Source organism: Triplophysa rosa, linkage group LG13 (genome assembly GCF_024868665.1).
Source record: "Triplophysa rosa linkage group LG13, Trosa_1v2, whole genome shotgun sequence".
NCBI classification, from domain to species: Eukaryota; Metazoa; Chordata; class Actinopteri; order Cypriniformes; family Nemacheilidae; genus Triplophysa; species Triplophysa rosa.
In genome coordinates this window covers 5,501,831-5,520,636 of record NC_079902.1, presented here as the reverse complement: position 1 = coordinate 5,520,636, position 18,806 = coordinate 5,501,831, and the positions used below count along the sequence as shown (strand labels likewise).

At 38.5% G+C, this 18,806-nt stretch overlaps 1 protein-coding gene across 1 annotated transcript in view; it reads right to left on the bottom strand.

The window, feature by feature from the left end:
- Positions 1–18,806, bottom strand: part of aff2 (AF4/FMR2 family, member 2) — a 199,441-nt gene that overhangs the window by 86,009 nt on the left and 94,626 nt on the right. The window contains exon 4 of the mRNA XM_057349347.1: positions 1,255–1,299. Within this exon, the coding sequence (XP_057205330.1) occupies positions 1,255–1,299 (45 nt within the window). The remainder of the gene's footprint in view (positions 1–1,254; positions 1,300–18,806) is intronic.

Below are 18,806 nucleotides of genomic sequence, written 5' to 3'. Positions count from 1 at the left end.
TTCATTAAGAACTAATCACATCTGTGTGTTCGGTTCTGTTTACCCCCAGAAATACATTTGATCCATTCCGCTAACTTTAGATTTGTATTATAGAATACAACAGCACCATTTTTACTTTACTGGGTTACAGAAACTGATCTTTTCATTATGAAAAAGACTCAGTTATATATTTTCAATGCTACAAAAGTGGTTAGACATCTCTAAAAACACTCTTAAAATAATTCATTTATATTAGCTGACAGTTAGTTATTATGACATCACAGCGATTCATAAGTAGATTCTCCAAAGTCATGGGTAAAGAAGAAGATTGTCTGAATCATGTTGAGACTGAATCAAAACACGTCCATATTCATGAATTACATCTGAGTCAACATCAGTGGAAATCAAGCATGGGGGACTACAGCAGATCCTCTAAGCGATCCCACCATGCATTTCATCAGACAGACGTACTCTGGGTTGCCCTGGCAACATGTTCTGGCTCTGTCCCAGTACATAGACAGGATACAGGATATGCTAACATCACACCACTTAAAGTGACGTCTGTTGCGTCACAAAAGAGATCTAGTCCTTACTAAATGGTCAAAGAGATGCTTCTAATAAAACATGTACTATAATGGACCATAATGCTTTGTTATGTATCAGCTGTTCTTATTAGTATTTGTAACCACATTTTTATTACAATACCATACTATTCATCCGTATGTAAATGCTCCGCTGCATTAATCTACCAATCATCCACCAAACACTGTGTGTGATAATGGAAGCCTTTAAATTGCGTTACAGACTTAATACAATGTGTTTACATTAAATGTATAGAATTTGATGCGCTGGCGTAAACAGCTGTTGTGAATGAGATATTTATATACATACAATTTAGATCGTACTAACAAGACAGAGTATACAAATAAAACAATTAAATCCAGCTGGAAATAAATGAAATGATTCAGAGTGCCATTAAGACTGAGCATCACAAATCTAAGAATAAAACATCGAGTGGGTTCCACTTTTATGTATTAATGCAACAATTTGAAAAGGGTCACGTTTCTTTTAACTGCTCTCAAGCTTTTAGGAGCAGATACTTAAAAGTACATTCTGGAACAATAAGCCCATCAGTCGTAATGTAAAGGGGCTTTTCTTTGAAAACAGAGTCTGATTCGCATGACAGTGAAGTGCCATTGTGTGCAAAACGGCGCCAAGCAGGTGACCAGACATAATGAGTGTACCAGAGAGAGAGAGAGAGTGAATCTAACTCACCCGCAGAATTTCCTCCACACAATTGGAGTCGCTGGGCAGGCTGACCTGTGGAGAAACGGATAAGAGATCTCTCATTAAAACACTGTCGACAATGAACAAGTGACAGAAAGATAAAAGAGGGGAAAAGGAAGTCTGAAATGAATGCCACAAAAACAAGGTTTAAACGATTCATGTAATTAATACATTTTTTTATAATTCTTAAAGCATACAATAGCTCTGTTCAAAAGCCTGATGAGATGCAATGCCGTCTGCCACAAATCGAGCAAACGTGACGCAAATGATTCCAACTGATCATAAAAATTGCTCAAAATCCATATAAAACCAATTTGAAGACCCACCCTGACAGGCAATCCAGCTCAGGCTAGTTTATATTATTTCTAGAACACATAAATAGTGATATACTTCCATTTAGTACAAATGAGCCAATGATTGGAATTAGATTACATTTTTAAAATTTAATTAAAGAATAGTTATTTTTTATTTAAATGCTTAGTTTTATTTTTATTTTATGAACTTTGTTTTTAAATTTAATTTTTATGAATTTTTTTTAATAGATTCATGTATTTGTATAACCCTTTTGACAATAAATTAAAATAAAAAATATTCAGAATACTCAATTTGAGTTGAATATTAAAATGGAATTAATATTTTAGAATTTTATTTGTATTTTTTTAGCGTTCATAGCAATGCTTTGTGGAAAAAATTATTTTCTTATTTAAATACTAAATCTATTTTTTTATTTAGATTTCTGATATGCACTTGTGTCACCTTTTGACAATAAATGAAACATTAAAAATGTACAGAATAAAATAATAATTAATATTTTTTAATTAAATTTGTATTTATCTTATACTTTTTTTGAGGCGTTTATAGCAATGATTTGTGGAAATAATATTTTTTTATTTACATTTTAAATAATTTTTTTAATTAAGATTTCTTATAGATTTTTTTAATATTTATTTTTGCCTTTATTTGACAGTTCAGTAAGAGAGAGGACAGGAAGCAGGAGAGAGAAGGGGATGGGATTTGGAAAGGACCACGAGAAGGGAATCAAACCCGGGTCGCCCGTTGCACAACCACGCCATGTGTCGGAGCACTGCCCACAAGGCTATCGGCTCCGACAGATTTCTGATAAGATTTATGTATTTGTATCATCTTTTAGCAATGAATGAAACATTTTAACGCATAGAATACCAAATTGAATTAATATAAAAAAATATATATTTCATTCCTTTTTTGCATTCAAAGCACTGCTTTGTGGAAGAAAAGTGAAAGAAACGTGAAAATGTGCACATTAGGAAGGACTCTGCTTCAGTAGGCAGCCGACTCCGTTTTGGAACCGTGCTCAATATTGTTTCTCAACAGAAAGACACACAATACATCCGTATAAATCGATTAGCTGTGACATGCCATCATAATTGAGTGTCTCACAAGTGGCACCTCTTGGATAACAGTGGCGTATGGTTCTCACACCGACGCTATTTAAATGCAGGCTGGGAATTGGATAATCACCAGCTTGCATCTGAGCATCATAAGGCATGGAAATGTCAGCGAGTAAGCATGTAACCACAATGATTCATCCACACTTAATGCAGAAGATGAGAATACTAATTAAGGGCCAGCAAGTCCCCCATCGACTAATAGTCCGCAATTGACACAACATAAGAGATGAAAAGAATAATTGCGATTGTGAATTCATTGCACAGTCCCCCATCTAAATCAGCCTTTGATGTGACTTGCATTAGGGCCTGCCATCAAATATAACAGACCACAGAGATTAAAAGATGCTCAAATAATGTCTAACCATAACTATGTTGCTTATTACAAATAATAAGTCAAACACAATTGAGCATAATATGAATACAGATGGGAGCGCACTGATTTGACACAGAAAGCTCTGAGCAATGTTCCCAAATCTCTATTGATTTCAAAGCTTTATATATTCATGTCCAGATAACACCTGAATCGATCAGATTCAGTTTGAATACATTTTTTAATATACAGCATATACTGTAAATATTTGAATAAGTTTGCAATATTTAGGGTACATATTATCTGTACCTTTGAAATCTGCAGTCGGATTGAATTCATTCGTATTGATAAAAATGGGAGCATGTAGACATACCCTGTGGATTTCAGTATAAGCATTTTAACATTATTTGGCAGTCTATTCGTAATCTCTCCCACTGTCTGTCTGTCTGTCTGTCTGTCTGTGGATGGTGACATCACTGGACTCCAGGCATTGCATGAGGCTAACCTACACTATAAATGTCAGCTGATCTGAGGGTAAATTCATTTCACATCTGAGTGCCAAGCCACAGTGTATCTGTTTAATTCTGACCGAAGTGTCTGCAAAACAGTAAGCCACAGAAACCCAGACAGGTCACAGTGTTCTTGGTCGTGTTCCTTGGGGCACTTGTGTCTATTTTGACATGATCACTGACCAATCGCATCAGCAGACTAGAGTCTCACACTTTCTAAGGGAAATATATAGCACATGCATTTGCAATGCATAACCTTAATCCTTACACACAATGTTAGGGTCATAGTTCACTGCATGCGTCATTTTGACATTTGTCAGTGATTAAACTGACAGATGATTATTTAATAGATAATACAAATACATATTTAGTAAGTATTTAATTTGAAATCATTTTAATTGTCAGCTGGATATTTTTGGAGGGGCTCAAGAAAAACTGGGGGGTAATGCCTCTCTAGCCCCCCCCAGATTCGTCCCTGGGTCACAACCAGGGGTGCGTTTCCCGAACAACGACATAACTCGCTGGTTAACCACCATAGTACGATGCATAATTGGGGAAATTGACAATTTAGTTACAACTGTTTCTCAAAACCGTACCAACTCTGTCAGGGAGATCAATCGTTTGAACCAAGTTGGTTGAGCAATCTAGTTGATGACGCCACACAGGTGGTAGAGTAATGACGTCTACTAATAAATACGTTCAGATTGAATGAATGTCAAATTCTTGCTGTAAATAACATACATTGCATTTAACGGCGACTTTTGTTATCCTATTATTGTTATCTGTTATTTTATTTAACGATATTTCATTCATTCGTAAGTTTCCTCCTACGTCACTCCGCCCAGGGATTCCCCAGGGTCCTAGAGCACGAAGTTTCATGCGCATGCGCACTTATCTTAAAACAGCCCTTGTATTTTCTTAACAAACTAAAAGATTTCAATTTGTATATCTTTAGAACAATGGATATAGAATGCACTGCTACTTGTTTAGTTTGCTTAAAGGCATGATGCACGTACGTCTACATGTCATAATAAAAAGGAGCTATGCTTCTAACCACAGCTCCAAACTTTGCGATGCTTGCAATTGATCGGTGGAACGATTGTTTCGGGAAACACTTGAATCGTTGAACTATGCTGGAACGACGGAACTTGCGACCATAGTCACCTAACAATGCTTTTAGGAAACACACCCCAGCTTTGTTGATTTAACTGTTCTTTAAATGATCATCATTCTTAGTTTTTCGACGTCCTTATTTAAATGTAAAACATATATAAATATGTACACAAAATAAAACAAAACAAATGGCTTCTTCTGAAAAGGTCAGTGTGATCATCATTTTCATGAAGCAACATCAATCGTTTTTTATACCCAGACAACATCTCTATGTTGTAGTTATCTACAAAGAGGAGTTATCTTTCAAAGTAAAAAAATACCAGACCCTCAACATCCCTAAAGATGCCACCCTGGCCACCAAAGTCGGTCAGGGCCCGTAAACAAAGCTCACAGACATAAACTTCCTGTTTGCTCAGGGCCGGCGTACAATATCCAGTTCCCATAGAAACGAAATGTTGGAGCCGAGCCGCTCTAATCAGATGTTTCACTGGCATTGTCCTCCATTGCTCAGATATTAAGAGTGTGGTGAAGTGAGCTCGTTCCTTTGACACAGGACTTCATTTCTCCGTTACCTGTGGTGAACCCCATTTCCATTCCGGTCGTGACACTAAAAGGGGCTTTGCAATGCGCTATGAATGCAAACCGTGCTCTTACAGCCTCTGGGCTGACAGAAAATGTCAGTGATATGAAGAGGGATTTGTTCCCGCAGCTAAATTGTTTATGCCGGAGAAAGTCTCATTTTTGGTGGAGCGCCGATGAATGTTACACTCTCTTTCATTAAAATTCCACCAAAATGGAGCAATTTCGAGACCCTGGAAAGTTACCGTAAGATTTAATGGACGTGAACAAGAGCTTGTACGTTATAAGTGTTTTCAAAAGCCTTTCGGGAGGCCAAATTGCTTTTATTATGATGTAATGTGTATATTTAGAGGCCCACGGAGAAGCAAGTCACCCTCGTCCTTCATATTCCACCAATATATTCGGTGAAAAGGCGGGAAAAGGGATCGTCCAGCTGTGATCTTATTTCCAGGCTTCAGCGGGAAGCCTCTCAGAACTTGTGGATACAATCTGATTGAATGGGTTTCCAAATGATTTTTGTGTGACAGGCAATATCCCATAGTGAATAAAATGGCTTCTCAGGTTAGATTATTGCACGGTAAAATATTATAACGTTAAAATGCAGCGGCAAGAGAGATGGCCAGATAAGTAATAAGGGGGAAAAAATAACAAAATGATACTTCTGTAATATGTCAATTATTTCTCCTAGATATCAATTAGATGGAGAGCAAATGGAAACGTCTGCTTAAGTCTACTGCGTCTCAGATATTTATTCTGAGAAAAAGAGCCAGACGTGTCAAAGATGTCTCCATTTGAGTTTCAGAAGAGATCTCAATAATGTCTCAAAGTAAGCTCAGATTTCACAAGTCTGCAATTGAAAGTCAATGGGTACATTTACTAAAAATTGCGAAGATTTTTCGTATTTATACGCACATTTGAACATCTCATGAAAACTTATTTTCCTGCCTAATTCACAACACGTGTGTACGCACATGAAGTTGTTCTTAACCTCGTCCTAGTCTCAGCCTTAGATGTCACGCCCACAGACCGTTGGCTCAACGTCTGATGCATAAGGCACACTTTTCTGGAAACACTTCAGCACGTTCAAAGTCGTTATTTAACTTTTGACACGTTCATGAATGTTCACCGGTCTGTTACTGAGGGGACACTTCCACGCCTCTAAACATGACGCGGCACAAAACGAAACTTGATTGGTTGCTTTAACTGTCAGTCATATGGCCTCTTGGGGAGCCTTGGCCAAAGAAAGTGGCGATACATTTGGCTACGAGAGACTAACCTAGTCCAAATATTAGTGAGATTAGAGTATTCTAAATGAGCGTCCGCTTGCACGAGTTTAGTCATTTGCATAAAACACACCCAGTCCATCTCCATATTACGGCTTTCCGCCTAACCTTTCCTTTACCGCCTGTCGTCACTTAAGTCAGAGATACTCCAGGCAACCCCATATGACGCTGTCTACAGACGCGCTCTCGCAAATAATTCCAAGTGTGCAGTCCTCAAAATCAGTTCATACACAATAAAACACCTTTTATATAGACACGCAGTTTACAGAGTTCTCGTTAGAACCGGCTGTAAAAGCGCTGATATTCAGAGAAACCTCACAGCTTGAGCTATAGTCTAACGTTCTTTTACGTATATGATGAAATAATTGTATAATGAAATATACATCTAAACGTAATTATATATATATAAATATATACAGTATATGATTTAAATTCTATAACTATTATCCCAAGATGAAAATTTTGTCATTTTGTCTTAGAGAGAGAGAGAGAGAGAGAGAGAGAGAGAGAGAGAGAGAGAGGAAGAGATAAAGAAAGAGACTTGTGATTTTTGCGTATGTGTGCAATCAGCTGTTCCAACATTTTTTCTTATATTCAGAATACATTTTAGTACAGAATAAATTTGTTTTGGGTGAAAACGTTCGTACACAAGTTTCAAGCACAAATTTGTGCGCACGCATGCTTAATGAATGAGACCCGGTATTTTTCAATATGACCTCAACCATTTATCATTACATTTCCCCTAATACACATTATTGTATACAATAAATTCATTTATATTCTTAATGTATTTTAACGATTGCCATATTTGTTTGTGTTTTTATTTTTCTTAATGGTCCATTGTAAGAAATTTAGTGGCATCTTGCGGTGAGGTTGCAAATTGCGTTTCTGTCAATAGATCTCTTTTCTCCATTAATGGTCTTCTGACTCCAGTCTCCTCTCTGTCCCTCGGTATCGTCTCTCCTCCATGGGGGGTAGATCATTTTGTATTATTGCTCCCAAATTATGGAATTCACTTTCAAGATCACTCTGCTGTGCAAATAACTTGTCTGAATTCAAAACACTGCTCAAAACTCACCTTTTTCATGATCGTTACTCATAAACTATGTTTTTTTTACTTCATGTCTGTGTTCTGTTCTATTTGTACTACTGTTTGCCTCATTTGTAAAGCGCCCTTGAGCCCTGGAAAGACGCTATATAAATAAAACATATTATTATTATTTAGATCCTCCAAAAAATTGTGAGAAATTTCTGAGACTAAGTGGCATCTCCTGAGATATACATGAAAGAGCCATTAAGAGTTTTATATCTTTGTTGTATGTTACATGTTGATATTAATTGTAAATATCAAGCAACATGACATGGTTTACATACAGTAATATCAAATGTGTAAATTGGATGTTGCCGGGTTTTTTTTATAAAAAAGTCAGTGTTTAAAAACCATCTCACACATGTGGAACAACGAGAAGTGTGAATAAACTAGCAAACTATTCAGCGTTACCAGCTTTAATCACTTCAGTGTATTTTTCCGGTACGAATTTAGCACAATGTCTTTCTGGACTTTTTAATTGGCAGATACAGAGATCACCAGAAGTGTCACTAATTTCTGCGAATTTCTATTTTTCAGCTTTCTGCCGTGGAAACTGGAGGAGGTGTCAGTCACGTCGTACCGCACGACTGCAGAATCTTTACAGAGAAAGACCTATTCCTTTGAATTACCGTGGGATCCGCGAGAAAAACGCGCAGACAATTACTGGGGCAGGAGCGTGGTTTTTCCTCTGAAATAGCTGTTCACAGAGCGCCTGTGCATCAAGAACAGATAAGATGTATTCGTCTTTTTCTTAAAGGGAAAGACGAATAAGAGCGCTGTTTTGACGTGGGGGAACTGTTCCGAAGCACTTTGCCGAGCTCGAACAGTGTTTAAGACGGGGAAGAGTGGTTCTGGGAGTTAATAGTCAGATTTGAAAGGCGAAATGAGAGTGCCTGAGTCCTAAGCACCTGACAGTGGATTGAGGAATAAACAAGGAAAGGCAGATGATGGATGACAGGAAAGGAAAAAAAAGGACACGGTTGACTGTGCCGGCACGTGCACCCCCCTGTGAATAAACTCGTTTCTCAATACAGATGAGTGGGCAGATGAGATGAGGTTATTTTTGTACAGTGTCACCCGAGAAAAAGTGACGGACGAAACTTCGAGAAACAAGTCAATTTGGGTGCACATTTCTGCAGTAGATGAGACTGCGTGAGCCGAAACTGAGACATTTCAATAGGAGAAACAATGGCAAGTGAGCGAATCCAAAAGGCTATGGGCAACGAAAACCTATTTGTCGCCATATTTAGCATTTTGAAACATGACTGAGAATGTACAACCGCAGAGGAGCTACAGGCAAAAAATTAAAAATACATAAAAAAGAAAGGGGCACAATCGGGGGAGGGGGTTGTTTGCCACGCAAATGGAGACGTGCGTCTCGGTGAGGTTGTCAGAAAGCCTTTGAACTGTCATGTGTAATGGAGTCTTTGAACCGAGAAGACAGACAGCGAGAGACACAAAGAACAGTGAAAGCAGGTTCACGCTCTCTGGCTTCTCAGCCGCGCTCCCGCCTGTCCCATCATACATGATTTAGAGTGACCGGACCAAATGTAGTTGTTAAGGAGGCACCTTCACACGGAGCGGACCGCGAGGGGGATCCTCTAGATGTGTTGACACAACCAGTTCACACTGGGATAATGTAATGCAATCTCTTTCAAGTTTCTTCAAGGGCCCCGCTGCCAGAAAACACAGCCTTGGGAAAGCCATTCAATATTCAACACAACTCTCGACAGCACCTCACCCTTTTGTTGACACCTTTACGTCAGCTTCTGAGCACCATACTTGTATATGCGTTGTATTGAAGAGCACGCTACAGTGAGTGACACTTCAGTAACAAAGAAATTCGAAGGATTGAATGCAAAGCTTCCTTCCTCTAAAAAATGGGTTAACTTTCAATTCAATTTAATGTTAGATCAAATACATGACCTACAATAGTAGCACCCATTGCCTTCAAAGTATGTGTATTTATCTCAAGTACACTAGTTTCCAGTTTAGATTTAATTCAATTATATATGTAAGGTATATGTAGGCCTACAATGTCTTTCAGAAGGTTAGTTTTGTGTAGCTTTTAAAGGCCCAGTCTATGAAATTTAGCCGCATCTAGCGGCAAGGTTGCAAATCCACTTCGGCAGCTGACACAGGATTAAGTTGTCGTCAAGTTTTCGCTTCTTTGCCAAAGGAGATAACGCATTTACGAAATGCGCTCTGTAGAGCAGTTTGTCCGTTTATGGCTACTGTTCCATGCAAGGAGACCCGTGATGTATGTAGATAGAAATAGATCATTCTAAGGTAATAAAAACATAACGCTTCATTATGTAAGGTCTTTATACACCTCTGAACACATAGTTATGTATATTATATTGCATTTCTGTCTATAGATCCTCCAAAAAATTACACATCGCACCTTTAAATATTAAATGTGTAGCACCGTGGTCTTGTGAGGCATGACATTTTGTTTCTTTTGTGTGTTTTTAAAATGAAGCTCACTTGAACTAGAACCTGCAACAAGGTTATACTAAAGCTACATTATTCAGCTATTAGGTAACTTCGACCAGCAGCCCACTCAGTCCAGTTGACATCGGCCGAAAAGGAACATACTGTATTACATGTTATTCCATTTTTCTTTGAAATAACCGGCACTGATGAATCAATTCAAGAGTCCATTTTTACAACATGTTGATCTGCTGACCAGTCTGAAAGCCGTGAAAAGGGCCATCTGCATTCAAAGGTGATAAAGTCATTCCGAATGCAAGATATACAAAAGCCCCTTCAAACACCACTCAATAGCAAGTCATCTTTAAATCAAAAGAGCACTCGCAAGAGAACAAAATCTTTGCAAAGAAAAAGCACTTCCCCATGAGAAAATCCTTTGAGAGCCACGTCAATAAATTCAAATGCAATGTGGGGAAAAAACTGAGTCAACGTGTTTTAAACAGCAAGCTTCCTGCTGCATTCAATGCTGTCAACTCCAATTCACTTTTCTTGGCATCACATTCATTCGTTTCAGAATGTTTTTTAGCTTTTAGTGCAATTAAAGAAATGCAGAGTTTGTCTTGGTGTTGACTGACTCGGTAATGTGCTTGTTCCAGCAATTTCCCAGCTTTGCTTTAAATTCTCTTGGCCTGCACCAGATTTCCCCCCACTTTTCACAGTATTTGCATTATCAGACAGTTTAATCAATTAAAATATTTCCTAACTGGCATTTTTTAAATTCGTTGTCAACATTCCCATCCGCCCTTTATTGACTGGCTGAAAGATTGTGGTTTTTCACACATCTAACCTGATTTGCATACATGGTTTGGGATTTACGTGAAAGCAGAATGCGTGAGGATTCAACAATCAACACAAATGCAGATCAAAATCTAACGGTAAGAATGTTTTCGCAAGATTGTCTTCCGTTGAGCGACTGCTGAGCGAATCATAGATTACATCACATTACTTTAGTTCAACCTGAGGGCTCAACTAGAAAAATCTTTATAGAAATGGTCACATAAAAAGATTGAAAGAATGTTTTGCAGTACAATGTGGCTTTGTCAATCGTTTGACATTTGACCTGTAACGTTTGTTAAATGATATGGTTTTACATGGACACAAAAAAAATTCTTGAAAACTAAAATTATGTGTCTTTCACATTTTTAGCAACAGGTGCAGTTTCACAGAGAGAAGGCGAATTGCGGTTATTTTGTGCTTACTGCTGGAAATGTCCCACCCAAATATCCAAAGGAGTCAAAATGACTCAATAATCTCTTAAAAAGTTCACTGTATAAAAAACAGTTTAATGAGCAGTAAGAAATATTTATGGGAAGTAAACAATTCTCAATACCTTTCTGAAAAAGGACACTCCACCCATTTACTCACTCTCAAGTTGTTCCAGACCTGTATAAATATATTTGTTCTGTTGAACAAAAGAAAGATATTTGGAAAAATGATAGCAACTGAAATTTTTGGGACATCATTGACTACCATAAAAATCATTGTAAATTGTTCTGTTGAACACAAAATGAGATTTTTTGAGGAATTTATAAAAGCAAACAATTCTGGGGCACCTTTGACTACTATTTGAATTGTCCCTACAATGGTAGTCAATGAGTGCGTTTACATGCACAAAATAAACGGATGTCTATCAAAAATCAGCTTAAAAAGAAACCTGTTTTCACGTGTTAACATGCATAATAATAAACCGGCTACGCATAAAACCGCGTTTACATGGAAGTTTGAGACTTGCCGGGTTTCTCGCGTGCAGTGACCGTCACCGTCGATAGTCTGTATAGTAATAAAAAATGCATTGGGAAAACAGTCAGAAGTTGTATTTTATATATCTTCTCGTGTCCGCAGTACCTGCGAATGCAACAATAGTTCTTCATTTTGCCGTTTTTACATCAACTGCATGAGAGCGGACTTTTATGCGTTATTTTACTATTACTTCCGTTTGGGGCTTTTACTATTGCGCTGTCAGACATGCGCACATAAACAAAAGTGAGAGAAAACCGGTGAAGGCGTTTACATGCAGCGTGAAATCAGAGTAATGGGCAAAAAACTACGTTTGTCGAGCAGGTTTTGCCGTTTATGAGCTTTCCCCGATAAAAGAAAACCGTTTTACGCGTTTACATGAACTTCTTGTTATCAGCTTATTAAGCATAATCGAAGTAAGACTGCGCATGTAACGCACTCAGTGATGTCCCAGAAAAGTCAGTTGCTAACATTTTTTCAAATATCTTTTGTTGTGTTCAACAGAACAAAGAAATTGATCCAGGTTTGGAACTACTGTGTGTGGGGAGGTTGGGAGTAATTCATGACAAATTTTAGGGCGGAGTATCCCTTTAACTTTTGGAGATAAATTGTTGACTATGTAACAGAAATAGACTTCCTATGTATTCTTATGAAATGTATTTTTTCTGATATTCAGACATTCTAATGTTCAAGCCAGCTGAAGACAAACATAACCTTGTAGGTAGCTCTTGCTCTGAGCTACTCTATGCTCTTTGTGTGAACTCACAGTTGAGTTTTTCATGCACGGGTGTTATATTTTTTCACCATGTCTGCTGCTCACTTGAGCGGGCCAGACCGGTAAGTTGCCTGTGCTGCTGTGGTTAAGATGCTAACATGTGCTGACAGTATGGCATCCTCCCACAGAGTGTAGTACGATCCCCTGCCACCAGCATTTATCCTGACACTAGCCATGAGGCTAAACATCAGCTCAGAGACACCAGTGAGGCGTGTCTACACAGCGGCCGGCCCCAGGGACCAGGCTCTCTGCTCTGACCCGTGGGACCCATTGCCATGCCTCTGGAATATATGCAACAACAGGTCAGCAGATTATGTATTATGAGAGGAGGACACACAGAGATGATAATGATAGCACAATATGAGGCTTTGAGGAAGTAAAAAACTGCTATTTCAATTAATATTATGATCACTGATTCTTAAAATTATACAATGTTTATATGTACAGTATATGATAACACATAAATCAAACTGAAAAACACTAACCACAGATACACGAATAGCTTGGAATCCCAGCTAACACAGTACGTTCTGACGACGTCGCCAGTTCGTCTTCATTTGGTCACCGTGACATTACTTTGTGACCACGTTCTGAGGACGTCTTGGCAACGTTCCATTTCTTAGAATTTTTGCTTACGTTCCAGAAACGTCCTAGCCACATCCTCAAATAACGTCGGGGAATTAATCCCATGGAGAACGTTGTAGCAACGTGATGTACTGGTCTTCAGATAACCTGGACACAGGTCATTTGATTATTGAATCTTGTCATTTCTATTTATTATGTTATTGTTTCGAAAATGTATAGTCAAATCTGTTACAAAGTCAAGACGAATGCTATAAATCCGACATCTGACAGCTATTAAACAGGAGTTAAATTCGATACCACAATTAAAACTGCATTTTTATTTATTTAGTGCAAGCAGGGGCGGTCTGGCCATCTGGCGTACCGGGCGTTTTCCCAGTGGGCTGCTAGCATATGGGGCCGGAACGAAGGCGGTGGCCGCTAACGTATGGGGCCGTAAAGGATGCGGTGGCCGCTAACGTATGGGGCCGTAACGGACGCGTTTGCCGCTAAAGTATGGGGCCGTAACAGAGGCATTTGCCACTAACGTATGGGGCCGTAACTGACGCGTTTGCCGCTAACGTATGGGGCCGTAACGGAGGCATTTGCCGCTAACGTATGGGGCCGTAACGGACGCGTTCGCTCGCATCATTTAAACGTTAACGGTCATTTCTTTTCACCTCACTGCCTGATATATTACTTTAGCAGTTTATTAATATTCTTACTTAACTTTATACCTTACAGACGTTAACACATATTTGAGTGATTTTCGATCGATTTGGCGTGTTTAAATGAACGGACCCTGATGTTTGTGAGTGTGACTAAAGAAGCTTTTGATTGTTGTTTCTAAAAACGAACAACCTGCTAAACTTATGTGGTAAAACAAGAATATAATGTTGAGTTTAAACATAATGTTTATTCATCTCTGTCAACAAATATCTGCTTTAAATCCTCTATATTGTGTTGAAGTCTTTGATTATTTATGTCATGTACTACAGTATAAATAAAATATCTGATTGTGATGTACAGTGCTGTGTTGAGTTTTATAATCGTTATACTGTGCTTTATACATATTTGAATAGAGAATTACTCCAATTATGCATAAAATTGAATATTTAACACAGATTAAATCACAAATGAATTTAATCAAGGGATGATAATTGTTTAAATTAAATATTAAAAAACTATTTTAACAACGTGACTGTTTGGTCGTTAGGGCGTGCTCATCACGTCCCAGAAACGTTATTTGGTACGTCGCTGCGACGAATATGGTACGTTCCAGGTATGTCTTCAGGAGGTAATCACCGTGTCCCAACAACGTCCAATGTTACGTCATCACGACGAATATGGGAATCACAAAGTTACGTCGCTGGAACGTTATTATGGTACGTAGTGGCAATCTAATATGGTCAGGTCCAGGTACGTCGTCATAACGTAACTGTGTTAGCTGGGATTTCATTTTATTCTCATTCTTTAAATGGACATTTAAAGTACTACAACCAGTTTTTTTCCACCTAAATTTCAATTCAGGAATCAAATAGGGATTCAAAAGGCCCTGCTCCAGACGGTTAAATCCCATGGACTGCTGGCCCTGGCAAACGCAAACACCTTTTCCACTACCGCTGCTTCTCAATGGAACAAAGACACCTAATTGCCATGCAGATCACAACATCCCTCAGATGCCTGCAGAGGTGTGATGGGGCAAGAGACAGAAGAGTGGATAAAAATGGATCCCTAGGACACCCTCCAAATATGCCCACCCATGCATACGGTGCTGCAGGACTGGTCTGGAATATCAGCGGAGAGCGAATTCCACAAGGATTGGGATTATTAATCTAAATTTGCAAATCACTCACCCTGCCACCCACATTGCCATCCCTAGAATACAATATGTAACCGAGCAGACGTGACAAAGTTAGTCTAGTTAGTCCCCTCCTGTGGAAATGAATAAAACAAAGGCTTGGATCTAACAAATGACAGAGAACAACAAAAGCTACGGTACTTTATTGAAGTCACCGTGTGAGCTCCAAGTACAGTGTTTGAGAAGAAAACACAGCCAGTGGTCTTTGTTTTGCGGCATTATGTGTGTATCCAGTAGCTACTTGGATGAAGTCCAGTCATTGAAGGAGGTTATGAGGAAGGTTAATGAACTATATGAAATGATGTTACAAAACTGTATTCTTCTGTAATGACTCACTTTCAAAAAGTGATGATTGTAATGTTTGTTTTGTATTTCAGACATTTTAGCTATTCCTGTTTTTTTAGCTGAGGCAGCACTTGCAGCATTTAACCTAATTTTACGTAAACTTCGTGGTCTTACAACCACCTGGTCAATTCTGTTCAAACAGATTCGATGAAGGACCACATGACAGATGTGAAAGTGGAGTAGTCACACAATCTCACCATATGGTGTCTAGATGAACCCAAAAGCGTCACATTTTTAAGGTCCTTGGTGGCTAAAATTTAATTTCTGAATGAAATAGATCTTGGCTATTTTGTGGATTTAGTGCCTTTGGGAAATGACAGAAATCAAAAATGAGTAACAGTTCACCCAAACATGAAAATTCTATTACCACTTTCCCACCTCCAAGTTGTTTCAATTGTGTTGTTCTGCTGAACACAAAATATTTATAAGAACATTTATAACCAAACAGTTCTGAGGCACTATTGACTACCATAGTAGGACAAGAAAACTACTATGTTAGTCAATGGTGCACCAGAACGTTTGGTTTTCTATATTCCTCAAAATATCGCCTTGTGTTCAACAGCACAAAGAAATGTATACAGAGTTGAAACAACTTGAAGGTGTGTAGATGACAGAGTTTTCATTTTTAGGTAAACTATCCATTTAAAATCATGATTATTATTAAACAGTATTTACTTGGATTCGGGGTATCACATATACTGCTGTTGAAAATAACCAAATAACCAATATAAATGCTACAGTACCAAACAGTATTACAGAAAAATCCAACTTTTTTTTTTAACTAGACATCACACACTTGCAGACTTTTTGAAAGTTTCAGTTAGAAACACACTAACCGATCAAATCTGCAGACTGGCACAGACTTTCTGCAACAAGTCCAGACTGAAAATCTGGGCAAAATCTGAGCAAAAGTCTTGTAGTGTGTTTTAGCCTTTACACGCACACAGAGTATTTAACATCTGAGTGTCTTCTGTAGATTTAGCCGTATCCCGGCCGGTTCCTGCACCTTGCACCCGAGCATCCGTTTGCCCAACTAAACGATGCTCTTCCAATCCACATCCCTGAAAGGTCACCTAAACGGTGACACTCTTTCTTTTCAAGCCCCACTAGCTATTCTTTGCGTTTTCATTTGAAGGGTCTCTCTCTACCTTGACCTCTGTACGTTTTACCGCGCTACAGCTAATTAGCTAAAGCCGTACGTTTCGCTAGCGTTCCAATTACGCACTGAAACGTCAGCCTAAGTTCCCGCTCTTATCCTAATTATCTGTTACTAATTTACATTTTGGCTGCGGCTCTGCTCAGGAATGATGTTAATGTAAGTGTTCCTGTCAGTCGGAGAGTAATTTGATTTAGAGCGTGTCTACGGTCTAATTAAATATGCTGTTTATGCGCAGTATGCAACTTTCGGCCGGAGCCCCATCTGCGTTTCATCACTTTGAGAGCTCGAGGGAGCGCGCGCGAGAGAGAGCGAGAAATTAAATGATTTTGAGGACTTTAAGAGGAGCAGAGCCATGTAACCTTTAAATGAGGTGCTAATATTGAGCACATGCTCTTGGTAACTGAAGAATTATGATATTTCATGAAGGAAACAGAAGAGCAGGTGCAGGAAGTCTACACTTACGTTCATGCATTTACGGTTTTATTCCTAAAAACTTGTCCATCCATGCTTGGATGATAAAAAATAGTAATAATAATTGGCTTTTCTAACTCTCTACACCAAACTCTTAAAGCGGAACCCATACACGCATCATTTTGCCGTTCATCCAACAAAATTCACACCAATAAATAACGTGGTAACATCCACACAGTACTGGATGGATATACAGCCTTATTATACCAAAAAACACACAAACCTTCATCAAGTCAGACAAACACACATTCCATCATCAACACTCCCCCGTGTCAGCGCACATACAAACATACATGCAGAACGCTCATTTGCACCCAAGTTTCTCTCCAGTGACTGTGTGGCAGGCCGCGTGTGTGTGTGCGCGAGTATAAAAGCCGTCTCTTGTCTCCCGGGGCATTTCCTTGAGATGATTTGTTGGTCGCCCCGTCTCTCCTTATTGATGATTCCTCAGCCCCATTAATATTCATCTGAATGTGAACGGTGTACGACACACACACATTGTGCTCCACATCAGCGGGTCCTCATTTATTCATAATGTGAACTACAGTCTGATATGTAAGCCATCCTGTAACAAAGCTCTACAGGAACCAGGGGTTCTGACAAGAAGTCCTATAATGTATAGTGAAAGTGTTTCAATTGTAATATAAGACATTTAAAAAAAGAACTTCTTAAAGGGATAGTTCATCCAAAAATGTAAATATATAAGATATAAATGTCTTTGTTCCAATGAACACAGAGAAAGATATTTGGAAGAAAGTTCTGTGACACCATAGTAGGAAAAAAAAACATTGGTCACACTTTATTTTAAGGTCCAGCTCTCGGTTTTAGTAAACTATTAACTACGACTTTTGCTTAGTTAACTCTTAATTTGTTGCTTATTAATAGTTAGTAAGGTAGTTGCAAGGTTTAGGTGTTGGGTAGGATTAGGGATGTAGAATGTGGTCATGCAGAATAAGTGCTTTATAAGTACTAATAAACAGCCAATATGCTAATAATAGGCATGCTAATAAGCAACTAGTTAATAGTGAGAATTGGTCCTTATACTAAAGTGTTACCAAAACATTGTATTTTTTTGTTCTGTTGAAAACACATAATGAGATATTTGGAAGAATTTAGGAAAACAAAGAGTTCTCGGGCACCTTTGACTACCATTTAATTCCTACTATGATAGTTAATGATGTCCAGGAACTGAAAATGACTAAATTCTTCCAAATATCTTTCTCTGTGTTCATCGGAACAAAGTCCTTTATACAGGTATGAAATTACATAAGGGTGAGAAAATGATGACAGAATTTTCATTTTTGGGTGAACTATCACTTTAAAAAAGAACAGAGAAAAAGTATCACCTACGTTGTTGAAATGTTAATATATAAATATGCTTTAATACAAACTGCACACAAACGTTGACCTCGTAGTCAACTATGTTCCCATTTTAGCTTGGACAGGGTCCTTATTCTTGGCCCGGACACCGGTATTGGAAAAGCAATAACGCGCGGGATTAGAAAATCAACATTTTTTGAGAAACTCTTCAACAACAGTGTAGCAGGCTGCCATATGGAGGCAGGGCAGAGATAAGCCCCTGCAGAGAGGAGAATTGTGCTGCTGGCTCTGCTGGAACAAGCAGGTCTGACTCGAACTTCAACACAAAACAATGTCAGCTCATCATAAATCAATGCTCAAACTTTGCACTGCCTTATGGGATTCACAGCCAAAGCCCTTGACCTTTGGCTGCCCCATCCTAACATACTGTTCTGACTTTCACAGTGTACCAAAACAGAGAACAGGCACTTTATGGTGTCAATAGATTGTTCTGACATAAATCTT